Source organism: Anastrepha obliqua, chromosome 3, assembly GCF_027943255.1.
Source record: "Anastrepha obliqua isolate idAnaObli1 chromosome 3, idAnaObli1_1.0, whole genome shotgun sequence".
Taxonomy (NCBI): Eukaryota; Metazoa; Arthropoda; class Insecta; order Diptera; family Tephritidae; genus Anastrepha; species Anastrepha obliqua.
Window position 1 is genome coordinate 76,449,537 of NC_072894.1, and position 13,489 is coordinate 76,463,025.

General features: G+C 35.9%; 1 protein-coding gene across 1 annotated transcript in view; it reads left to right on the forward strand.

The window, feature by feature from the left end:
• Positions 1 to 553: 553 nt before the first annotated feature.
• LOC129242079 (uncharacterized) overlaps positions 554 to 13,489 on the forward strand; it is a 37,117-nt gene continuing 24,181 nt past the window's right edge. The window contains exons 1-9 of the mRNA XM_054878639.1: positions 554 to 683; positions 738 to 930; positions 999 to 1,177; positions 1,258 to 1,477; positions 1,624 to 1,996; positions 2,064 to 2,139; positions 3,028 to 3,112; positions 3,185 to 3,483; positions 3,571 to 3,708. Of these exons, the coding sequence (XP_054734614.1) occupies positions 846 to 930; positions 999 to 1,177; positions 1,258 to 1,477; positions 1,624 to 1,996; positions 2,064 to 2,139; positions 3,028 to 3,112; positions 3,185 to 3,483; positions 3,571 to 3,708 (1,455 nt within the window). The 5' untranslated portion in view covers positions 554 to 683; positions 738 to 845. The remainder of the gene's footprint in view (positions 684 to 737; positions 931 to 998; positions 1,178 to 1,257; positions 1,478 to 1,623; positions 1,997 to 2,063; positions 2,140 to 3,027; positions 3,113 to 3,184; positions 3,484 to 3,570; positions 3,709 to 13,489) is intronic.

The following is a 13,489-nucleotide window of genomic DNA, read 5'->3' on the forward strand; positions in this document are numbered from 1 at the left end:
TAACTGTATATAATAATTAATAAAAACATTTTTCTAATAGCGGTCGCCCCTCGGCAGGCAATGGCAAACCTCCGAGTGTATTTCTGCCATGAAAAAGCTCCTCATAAAAATATCTGCCGTTCGGAATCGGCTTGAAACTGTAGGTCCCTCCATTTGTGGAACAACATCAAGACGCACACCACAAATAGGAGGAGGAGCTCGGCCAAACACCTAACAGAAGTGTACGCGCCAATTATTTATTTATTTTTTTTTTTTAACTGTATATAATCTCGTAAGTGAGAAGGCATTTTGAACCCTACCTCACCTAAAAATTTAACTAACTCTTCTATGCAATTAATGTTTAAAATATTGCAGAAATACCGGCTTTACAAAAAGGAGCTGAATTAATCGTCTCAATGACTAAGAAATCATTAGTAATAATAGTAGTAATAATTAAAAAAAAAAAATAGCATAGCGGACCTATTAAATTTACATGTATGATCATAGCATTTCAGTTGCATCTACAATATTGAAAGCTACTAACGCTGTTGTTGCGATTTGTGTTGAGTTCATGAAGATGCGCCGAGAGAAATGAAATTTTGTAAAGTCCAAACACATGGGTTTTTTATAAATTTACAAATAATAATTTTGAACTGCACTTACAATCACAAAGTCAGATACTCTGAGTGTATAGTTTTACATGGGTGAGTCTAAAATAGTTTGCATTAATCAAGGTTTAGTATGCCTCTGGTTTTCAGCTTGTTTAGAACACAGCACGGTTACGGTCCAGTAAAGCGTCATTTGATTGAAATTGTTTATCTTACATCAACAATTCAAAAACTCAATAGAAGGGCGGAATAATAGAAATGTGGAGCTTAAAATATGCAATCTCACTAACGTATATTATTGTTATCTGTGAGACAAGTGCGCATCGTTGGATTGCATATGAAGGTAGGCAATTGTAAAATATTTGTTTCGACATATTAAGTTTTGTAAATACATTTATGTATACATTTTAGTACCATCCAATAACGCTTGTAGAACCCCACTTGGCGACTGGGGTACGTGCGTCTCGCTGAATCACTGCCAGGAGGTGTTGAGACTGTTCGAAAAACTGCCTGTGGATCAAGCGACACGATACTCAAAAGCGCTGCGCAATATTTGCTACAATCGAGTTACTCCTGATAACTATCCGATCGTGAGTACTATAATGCAAATAAATGTGTAGGTCTACATACATATATATTTAAATATTAATATACACATATGCATGCTTAGCTTTGCTGCACTCGTCCGACCGTCGAAGACCCAATTCAGAGTGATAATCAAATTATTCCCACTCTAATTATGCCAACGCCAGCAACTGCGACAACGACGACGACAACAACAACTGCTACGCCTGAAACAGATACCAATGAGCGTTCTGGAATAAATGGTATAAACTCGCCACCGGAAAGCTGTCGCGTTCCACATGACGGCAGCCAAGGCACCTGCAAACGTGAGTGCACTTACTGTTACACTCTCTGTGGTTTTATTATTTACGCTACCTCTCTTTCACTCCATCTACTTGCAATAATCTCTTTCACTCCATCTATTTGCAAATTGATTTTTTCTTTTTCGGGCTCCATCTCGACATCGCTTCAGCGTTCCAAAGCTGCACCGAGCTGATCACACGTGCACAACAAAATCCCACCGATACGGAATTTCGCAAACAATTAGAACTGTCTAATGCAATCTGCTATAGTATCGGTACGAATATTTGTTGTCCGGTGGAGAAGAAAGCAGTAACGCGTTCTAATGACGCCACATGGAGTTTGCCGTCGGAAGACGAAGGTTGTGGACTAACCCATCAATCAAGTCTGAAAGTTGTGGGTGGGGGCGACAGTTCCATAGGCTCTTGGCCATGGATGGCCTTAATTGGTTATGACCGATATAGCTTGTCACCCTTCCGGTGTGGTGGTTCTTTGATAACAGCGCGCCATGTACTGACCGCTGCCCATTGTATTTTGGCGGAATTGTGAGTTCCACAAGGCTTGCTTTGAAAATTTAACTTCTTATATACGATATGCATTTGCCAATTTCAGATCTTTTGTGCGTTTAGGCGAATATGATTTGAGCACCGAAACAGAAACAAAACATGTGGACATTGACGTAGTGAAGGTGAGTTTTGATTGGATACTTAATTAATTACTTTGATTAAGGGGGGGGGGGGGGGTAAGGGATAAACGCTAAAAAAAAAACACTTTTTTCATGAATTTATTGTAGCGAAACGGTTCAAGTCAGTTTATTAAAAGTTGTTGCATATTATAAAGTAACATTTCAAGAATATTTGATAAAATTTTCATGTAAAAATATTGCAAAATGAGCGAATGAGAGCACATTTACGTAGACGTCTTTTCAAAAATACATTTCGCAGTAGTCAGCATATCTCAGCGTAGAATCATCTGAAATCAAAAAAATCGAATAATTTAGTTAAAGTATGAGTTAAACTTCCCCCCAACGTTTATTTTGACGATTTATTTTCATTTTCAGCTATTTGGTAGTCGTTTGAAGTAAAAAGTGATTTTTGACGAAAAAATGCCGCCATTTTGTAGGTGTAAAACCACCTTAATATAAAAAAAAATGGCGAAAAAAACGTTGGCGGGAGGTTTTTTATATGTAAAATATGTGTGCAAAATTTCAAAAGGATCGGTTGAGTAGTTTTCAAATGCCAATGACTACGCACTTTAAAAAAAAAGGTTCGAGAAAACCGCGTTTAAAGTTTGTAACGGACTACGCGCGCAACTGCTGCGTCTCGGCAGATGTTTGAGGCGGCTCGGCTTTATGCTCTATAACTTAAAAAGTTTTGCTCGGATTGACTTAAAATTTTAACACGGTATTTTTGAAATGTTTTACTACAATAACATGAAAAAAAAAATTAATTTTTATCCCTTACCCCCCCCTTAATATATTTATGCGTATAGTCACAGAAATCATTAATCCTTCCATATAAATATAACTTCTTCCATATTTGTTATTCTATTTTAATCGCTTTCATGCTTATATCAGTCAGCTCCTCATCCAAATTACGGTGGCAGCGACCGTCACAATGACATTGCAATCTTATATTTAGAGAAAAATGTAGACTTCACAGGCAAGATATACACAAATCTTTTGAAAACAGAATAGAACAATAAAACTGGAATTTAATTAAGTCTCTCTTCAGATTATATATGTCCCATTTGTCTTCTCACATCGGAAAAGTTGCGCACAAAATCTTATGTAGGCTATCATCCCTTCGTGGCCGGTTGGGGACGTACCACGGAAGGTGGCCCCTCATCCAATATTTTGCAAGAGCTACAAATCGACTTAATGGAAAATTCCGTATGTCGACGAAGTTACGAGGCTAACAAAAGGCTTTTCTCTAATCAACAGTTCGACAATTCAGTGTTGTGTGCGGGTGACTTGGGTGGTGGGCGTGATACGTGCCGCGGTGATTCGGGTGGACCATTAATGATACCGGAGGTGAGTGATGAGGAAAGGACATATGTATATGAATAAACATTTGTACTTACAAACAATTTTTTTGGCATATTTCGCATGGTCACTCAGCCATATAAAGGTGTGACCCGTTTCTATGCACTCGGCGTGGTCTCCTATGGCATCGGCTGTGGTCGCATTGGTGTCCCAGGTGTATATACGAATACGCAGAAGTACATAGATTGGATACTGGATCGATTAGCGGAGACATAGAAGTCAAAAGTGGACTCCCTTTCCCTGCCTTCTGATATCTCACATTGCACGATTTGTTGGCTTTATAGTACAAAGCTTACATTGCGCTACGTTATATTCTTAAGCAAATTTTTAATTAAGCAACAGTTTTGTAATATTTAAATAAATATGTACTTCAAAAATAACTACTTGAAAAGATAAATTGGGTGAAGTCTCGTAAGTTAAAATTGTAAAAAGTAGCTATTTCAAACTTTCGAAAAAAAAACCTGACTAAAACTTTGGCAATTTCGTTGAAATTATTTCATGCTTTTTAAGATTTTTGCAACGTTTAGTACTACTGATCTTAGGAAAGAAAGTATTACAAAGAAATAGTTGTACGCAATCACTGAAAGCAAGTAGTCATTTGTAGTTTTATTTCAACTATATTTTTTTAAGAAATTATTGCAATGTAAAAAATATTAATTTATTACTGGAAAATGCTTTCATATCTATGTACATGCGCATGTATGTAAACACTCATAACAAAATAAATAAATATTGTATGAACAGATCTCGTTTTTCAGGAAATAAGAATAAACAAATATAAAACAAAAAGTGAAAATCTTAAGTTTTTTGAATTGTTTCTGGTTTGTCGATATAATTTTGATTTATAAAGGCACCGAGAAAAAATACCTAACAGTGTCATATAGTAGTGCCGTGGATACCATCTGACACCATCAAAACGTCTGATAGCCCGATTGCTGAAGCTATTGTGCAACGAACGGATTGTTAGTCGACTTGTGTGGTACGTAGCACTAACTTGCTGAGACTACAGCTAACCCCACAAAATTCTTCAACCTGCTGAAAAAAAATTGTTAACGTGCCTCTGTTGAACTCTCAGTCGGGTCTAACATTATTGCCAAACGAATAAGCAGAGATCCTTATGCAGAGTTCTTCGCAGGCTACTTGCGATTTACTTTACACAATTCATGCGTTGGTGGATTACCTCGACCGAACTCTTTTGTTACTTCTTCGGTAACATATTCGCATCTTTCCCATTGTTTGACGCCACTGTATTGGCAACATATCACCCACTTGGTATCAAACATTTCAGAAATTAATATTTCGGAGTTGTGGAGATATCACATCGAGTATGTATATATTTAATATATATATAGGTACATGTTTTAAGCGGGATGACTTTTAAGATACGTAAACAGTTTATTTAACACAATTTCTTTAAATAATTTTACATGGAGGTACAAGGGATGGGCTAGGATGAAATCAAGATTAGAATCAAAGAAGTCGGTCTAGATTGATGACGTAATCTAGGCCGAATTTTTTGGCGACACATGGAAAACGTAGGAAGTTTCCCTCTAATGATTCTCGTCGCAACTACTGACGCACTGTCCCTTCTAATATATCGGATTGCAAAAAAAAAAAGTGCTCAAATATTTTTATTTTCATAAAGTTTGGATAAGACGAATTGGGATTTATAATTGAAGGCATCAACAAATAAATTGCAATTGTGTGGAAATAGGTATTTAAAACTTGTTTCGAAATTTCGATTGCATTTTATTTTCTTGTGGCATATTTACATTCATGTAAATTAAAAGAAAATTGTGATATTTTCATTGGATGCGTCACATGTGGTTTATATCCATAAACCTTTTTGTCGGTTGCAAAAACTTTTCCCAATTACAGATATACCAGTATGTACTTGTAAGTATACACTTTAGGGACTTTGCAGAACTATGACCTTTCATGGAAGCTTGTTTCGGTTTAATGGAGATAGCAGTGGCGAACATGAATATGAAACACATGCATTAATATTCAGGACGAAGGCTGCTTGAGCCGATATTTGGTCAGATAAATACTTATATATGCGTAATGATTATATTTTAAGAATTCCCCACATGCCGTACTGTTTCTATTAGCTCTAAAACTGCCTTTGATAGCTTCTTCTGTTGTGTGAAATTCCGAATTTCATTGAATAATCTTTTTAAGAATTCAAATGTATTGATGGTCCTGGCTTTCAACCTCTATATGCAAGCCGCTTGCTTTGGCGACTCAAAAATTTGCTAGTTTCTGACTGAGAGCCAATATCCTATAGACTGGCAGTAGTATATAGCTTAAGGGTAAACTCGAGAGATATGATACTGATATGACAATGCCACTTCACCGTTTTGCCTTGAGAAGATTGTGACGGTGCACTGATAGAGGAACATCCGAATTGGGAATTGCTAGTTCTTCATTTGAGACTGTTTCCTTATTCACAAATATTTATATGTACACACATATTTATGTTTTCCTTTAATTCCTAAGGGAGCATAGGGCGTCACAAGGGGGACACAAATACGATGAGTATTAAATCTTTTCTCGCTGGGCGATCCATGCTTAAACTCGAATTAAATAAAAATAATTCATATAATATTATTTGTGAAAAGAGGCATTAGAGGGTCAAATAGATTAACCAAACCAACGCAAGACATGTCTGGTCGAGGCCTATGCTCCCGAGAGGAGTGAACAAGGAAAAAAAAATTCCAAAAAAGGAAAGACTGAGAAAGAATGCCCTAAACCTCAATTCCATTAAACCCACACTGTTAACGTAAGTCGGTAGTAGATTAATATTATAACCACTTCAGTCATGTGTATAAACGGTAGTATTTTGTTAATATTCACTACAAAAGATTGGCCGGTTTGAGTTTTTCCAAAATTACTTTAAAAGAACCTATAACATTCTTCTTTTGTGGTCCTCACGTGCATATGAGCCGCGAAAACCAATCGAATGTCTCGGAGTAGTGGACCTCGCTATAGTCTCCATCGATGCTCGATAATTGATGCTGCACGTATGGTTTGTGTTGTATGTCGGTTTTCAGAAAGTATCTTTTTATTGCGGTTTTTACAATATATATACATATTAGGCCGGGTCGATTTGTGGGGAGGCAAAAAAAATCGCCCATTGCTCTGTGAAAATCATATTCTAGGGATCAAAATAAGAAACTTTGCCGAAGGAACTATACCTCTAAAACAAATTCTGATTCCCCCAATTTGGGTCGAACTTTTTACTTTCTTTTCTCTGTAAAGGCCAAAAATGGTGATATTTTGAAATGATTGTATGGGGAGTTCCAGGGGGTGTGCCACTGGCATGGGTGGATCGGCCGTCCAAAGTTAGTGGGGGTCGGTCATACATTTGGACTCGATTGGAGCACTCTAAATGGGTCAAAGTGGGACTTTTCGTTCGACCCAAATTGGGGGACATCAGAACTCGTTTTAGAGGTATACGAGGAATACGATGTTCACAGAGCAACGAGCGATTTTTAAATCGACCCGCTCTAATATATATATAATTGGCCCGTACACCTTTTTGGGTGTTTGGCCGAGCTCCTCCTCCTATTTGTGGTGTGCGTCTTGATGTTGTTCCACAAATGGAGTTTTTACAATGGGTTACTTAAGTTACAAGGAACCTATTGTGATCCAATTTGTAAAGAAATCTGGCGAAAACTTCTCAAAAATCCTTCGAGAATTACAGATGATTAATATTGAGCGTAACCTCGACACCCACAATAAGGCAGCAATAGACGAAGCGAACAAGTTTCTACAGAACACAGAATAATTATTTCAATATCCCTGACATCATTCATGTGAATATATTCGTGCTGGATAGAGGGTGACTGGGCAGTAGTCTTTGAGCAAGAGTTTTTGGCAAAAAAGGCATTTCCACACTTACCCATTAAGCCTGATGATGCTCCTTGCGGTTTTTTCTTATTCTCTGAGGTGAAGTCGTATCTCCAGGGAACTCATCAGGGCGGCGTACAAGATGTAACTGAAGTACTGGACGAGTTAACTTCGGAGAATTTCCAATCGTGGAATCATTGTGTAGAGTTAGAATGAGACAGCCTTCAGGATGAATCAATTTTGTTTGTAATTTTATATACTTGGTTTTTACTGAACAAATTCTGGTACTTGACCCTTGGGCAATCCCCTCATGAGGACGATTAGGCCTAAACTGATTTCAACGCGCTGTTCTGCGTATTTTATGCTTCGAATTCAACGATATACATTTTCATACCGATCACTTACAATTTTTTCCGATAGAATCTAAGTTTTGAAAAGTTAGTCAAACTATAAATGTAAACCTAGAATTAAAATGCTGTTTATAGCATTAATAATGCTAGATGAAAATGTATAATTTGTGGAGACTGAGAGTGTCCGGGCGTTCCCTGTACCTTTGTATATGGAAAATGAAATCGATGTATTATTTGAGGCTAGATATAAAGCATTGCGGCACATTCCTACAATCGAACACCTTCAATTAGCACTATTTGCTTTTAAATTCGTATTTCAACCACATTTGTGCAAGAGTTCATTAAATATGTTAATCTAGATAAAAAATAGCTAAGATCTGTAGTGCCAATGAACCACCAGTTATTACAGCTTGTGCTATGAACTTGAATTGATTATTCACTCTAACTGTGGGCATGCATTGAATGAGCATAATAATATACATTCATATGCGCATATATGTACTAGGTATGCTGCTATTGCGTAGGCACGTAGTCTCTACTGAAAACAAACAACAACACCTAATCGTCATGGGAATCAAATATTTTAGAAGCCGAATAATAAACAAGCTGTTACGCTACTCATCAAACAGATTAGTGCTTACATATTAAGTCATGCAATCTAGCTTTTTAGAACAATCGACCGGCCAAAATGATCGGTTGTATCAATTGTTCTCAAGATGTTCTCTCTAAACTTAATTTGATATTTTTGATAATTGATTTTTTCTAATTTCATGCATTTGATTGCATTTAATCATATTGTAGATTATTTTGACTTCCCACTTCCAGTTTTGGGATACACGTATGTGATATACTTATACACTATATACCGTTATTTTTAACGTCTTCAATATAAAAACTTTTCAGGAACTACTTCGAGCCGTCACTACGGCGACGGTGAATCAAAATTCCCTGAAAATGCGATTAGCGATTACAGTTTTTGTAACATTTGTTGTTATATATTTGAAATGCACACAGAGAAGAGTTTACAAACATTTTACTATTTATCCGTTTCGGTAAGGGTTTTGAGTTTACGACTGCAGACGAATAAATTTTCTTTGATATGAAATGTTTTGAAGACATTCATTTAAAAATTGCCAGAATTGCTACGCCCCGGGACAAAACATCACGATTGATGAACTTATAAAATTTAGTAAACCATTTACTGGTGCGGAAAGAAATGTGACGACTGATATCTGTTTTACCAGCAAATCACTGGCATCAAAATTATTAGAAAAACGGACTACTACATATAGTTAGAACAATTCGTGGAAATAAAAGAGAATTGCCGAAACTGGCTACGCAAAAAAAAAGAGCATGGACTTTGTATAACGAAAGTGATAATATAAGAAATACTGTCCAAATAGGCTGTTGTAATTAAAATACAACTATAAATATACGAGTATATGTACAAAAAAAATTGTGGCCATCCAAATAATAACTAAACGTAATAAAAAACAAATAATATTAGTACTTTTTATGTAAATAGATTTACTACTGTGGGCAAAAAGTAAGGTGAATTTATTTGTCAAACTTCGCGGAATTAAAATTTCACTCTAGTTATTTTTTTCATGAGTTGGCAGCACTGTTAATAACATCTGGGCCAACTTTCATGTGAATGTCATTATCAGTAATATATTTACGCTTGTGTTTATCAAACGACCAAGAGTGCATTTTTCGATTTTTACAATGTCTGATTTGATTGAGCAGAGAAGTGCCATCAAATTTTGTTTGCGGAATGAAATTTCGGCTGCGGAAACGTTTAGAATTTTGCAGAAAGCATTTGATGATTCGACAATGTCGCAGAAAAATGTTTATAAGTGGTACAAAGACTTCAAAGAGGGTCGAGAACGTGTTGATGACTTGGAGCGCTCCGGACGACCATCGACGTCAACAGATGACCAACACGTCAATAAAGTGAACGAGTTAGTGCTCAAAAATCGTCGGTTGACTGTTAAAAACCTTACTCATATGATCGGAATATCAGAAGGATCTGTGAAAACCATTTTGAAAGACCATTTGGGCCTACGAAAAGTCAAATCTCGTTTGGTACCGAAAACTCTCAATTTTTTGGAAAAAAGTCGTCGCGTTGATGTGTGTGAAACAATGCTTTCAGACTATCAGGACAAGCTCAAATGCATCATTACGGGAGATGAGACTTGGATTTATGCTTATGACCCTGAAACAACCGACTGACTAATCAAGCGAATATCGTGCTAAAGGTGAGGCCAGACCGAAAAGAGCACGTCAAAGTCGTTCAAAAATAAAGGTCATGATGACAGTTTTTTTCGATTTTCGTGGTGTGGTGCACTATGAATTCCTTCCACCTGGCCAAACTGTTAATAGGGAATATTATTTGAGCGTTATGCGTCGTTTACGTGAAGCAATTCGTCTAAAAAGACCAGAGTTATGGGCCAACAACTCTTGGTTTTTGCATCACGATAATGCACCGTCTCACACTGCACTCGTTCTTCGTGACCATTTCGCTAAAAATTCCACGCATATCGTTCCGCAACCACCGTATTCGCCTGATTTGGCTCCGTGTGACTTCTGGCTATTCCCAAAACTCAAGAGACCACTCCGGGGAACGCGTTTCGAGTCGATTGAGGAGATAAAAGCTGAATCGAAGAAGGTGGCTGGTGATGGCTATACCAGAAATGGACTAGCATGTTTCGGGGATTGGAAAAATCGTTGGCATAAGTGTATTTCATCGAGAGGGGATTATTTTGAAGGGGATGAAATTGATTTACAAGAATAAATAAAGATTTTTCATTTTACAACCAAATTAACCTTACTTTTTGCCCACAGTAGTATATATAATGTGCCTGCAATATTAGAATGAAATATACTTTATTTTATTTTACTAACAACTTTTCTTTAAATTTTATATTTTTCCCACTAAATATCGCTCCCGTCAAAATGCCCGGCTTGGCAGAAAGAGTAGTGGTTAGTAGTTCTAATATATACTTATACTGTACTAAAAATAATTTTATATTTTCGAAATTCTGTAAAAATAAAATAATGCAGAATTAATGTTCTGGGCATAAAAATTTATTTTGGGCCATAGTTATGTATTTTTAAAGTACCGTAAGGAAAAAAATTTATGTTGTTTTCAAAAAAAAATTGTATTTATTAAAAACTCAAAATGAAGTGGAAACATTGCTAATTCAACAATAATATAATAATTAGCAGCATATAAAATGTTGGAATTGCATGCGTCGGAAATAGTTAGTCATTTATAATAATGCCTCAGAATGGCAGATAATATTTTATGAGAAGCCTTTTCATAGAAAAAATACAGTCGGAGGTTTGCCATTGCCAAGAGCGACCGCTATTAGATACACATTTTTCTATGAAGTGGTGTTTCATGCACGGAAATTTAAACTTGTGCACTTCCGAATGGTAGTCACGAACCAACCCATTCGCCTACAGTATCCGCTAATATGCCTGATAAACCACAAAAATAATCACGATTTTGTGAATATGCCTAAGTTAGTTATTTTTTAGTACGCGAATTATAAACTGTGCAGTCGTTTCGCATAAATTAAATTTGAACTGTTTGCGAAATTTGCTCTAGTTATTAATAAAATATGCCTTAATATCACCTTCTCTATCAAAAATTCGGAGAACCGTACAAATAATGGGTAAAAGTTCTCACTGTTGCAAGGCAGAATTTTGGCAACACAGAATTTTGCGGTATATAATTTTGAAATACATCATTTTGCAATAAAGAATGTTATCTAGCCAAATTTTATATTGCAGAATTTGAAAAGCCAGAATTTGAGAACAGAATTTGGGGACAGAATTTTGAATACAGAATATTTCGCATTCTGCTTTTTTCTATACCTGTTTTCCACCTTAGAAAGTCAAAATAATTTAAAAAATACCAAAAAAGTGCATTTGATAATATTAAAAGTTCATTTTTGTAATTGTATAATTTTTTTTAATTACCAAACGCAACAAATCTTTCAACTAAATTAACAATTTGGCTCTACGTAGCTGAATATCACCAGTTTTAATATTCTTATTCCTAAACACCTTTATATCTTTTCTCAGTGTGTATGATAAAAATAGGCATTCAAAATTTCAATTGAAATTTTTCGAGTTGTGCCTCTTTTGTATTTAGTGTTCGATCACTTATATATTATATGTACATGTATGAAAGCGTTCACCTTTGTAACGTCCTCCCTCTTGTGCCGTCTTAAAGTACCTGATCATGAAGTGTGGAAGAGTCTATTTGCACTAAAAGCATTTTATTTTTAATAAGGGATTTGCTGTTTGGATGGCTTCTACTTTCAGCAAACCAGAACATGGATATTTTTGAAAGACACTGTAGGTTTGCCTAGGCAAGAGTATATCTGATCTGTAAGATTATTAATTAATTCTTCAAAATGTTGTTCATATTCACATCTAGTAAGTGTTCCTTCGTCAAACGTGTGACTTGTCTGTTTGAAGGTTGTGTATCGGTTGAGCATGATCATATCAAGGTCAGACTCGTAAGGATATTTCAAAAGACGCGCCTAGACGTTGTTGTAAAATAAAACATGTAATTGTTGGTTTTTTGCAGGTTTGCCTAGTTTTATTCAAAATACGGCTCTGAACAATTATATGTGAAAAATGGCATCATTTAAATGTCCACCATTGCGCTACAGCAGCAATATTCTTTTTTCTATCCTCGACAGAACCAGTTTATTGAAACTTTTTCACCAATTTTTGAATTTTCGAATTATTCGGGCGATTTTTGCCATTAAAAAATCACGATTTTTCCAAATTTTTTTGGCTATCTAACTAATAACTTAACGCGTTGTTCTATCATATGAAACTGTACATCTGTCTACTTGACAAAAGTAAAAGGTGACATAAAAAAGGTATTGGCAAGGAATTATTCAGTACTGACATCTAGGTGTCACTTTTGAAATACCCTTTATTACATACAGCCTCGTGTAGCTTCGACAGCTGACTATGAACACGGTGTATAGAAGACAGAAGGTGGCGCCTTCCGAACACCGCTACTTTACTTTCTCTATTGCGTACACCGTGGTTGTATTTAGACAAGCCTTAATGTATGTGTAAAAGCAGCGGAGTTTTGTCAAGTAAAAGGTGAATCCACACAAGGTGGCTTCGGCATAGCAACTGATTTATTTTTTTTCGTGGTATTTGGCCGTTTGGATGACAAAGCGCCTTCCTTCTTTGTTCTTGTCTTGTTTGTTTGTTTGAATTCTCATTAAAATTTTGCCACCCTATTGTAAAAAAAAATATATGTAAATGCTGCATTTCACATTTTAGTTTTTTGTTTAAACCAGCCTCCGTGTAATCAGATGGATAATTTTCAATGGCGTTGGTATGTATATTAGTTCTTGTGCTCTCTAACACATTTTGAAATTGCAAATATTTTTGCCTTTCAATATTGTTTGCAAATAAAGCAGACTGACTCATTTTTCTTAACGTCAAATGAAAAATATTCATGAAATACACTTTCACGCTTTCGCCCTATTTTACTATACTGATATTATTTTACTACCATTCATTAGTAATTCTGTGCTTCCAGTGACGTGCTCGCGAAGGTATTATCGGGGGAGATCAAAAACATTTTGTAATCAGAATAAAGAGTTTCAAAAACGTTGAATACTGTAATATTTGTTGAGTCTTATTTTTTCAGTAGAAACAAATTTTTTTATTGTACCGAAAAAACTAAGAGGCCGCAATTTGAATTAGAGACACTATTTTCTGTTTTCAAGACATCATAACGGAACGAA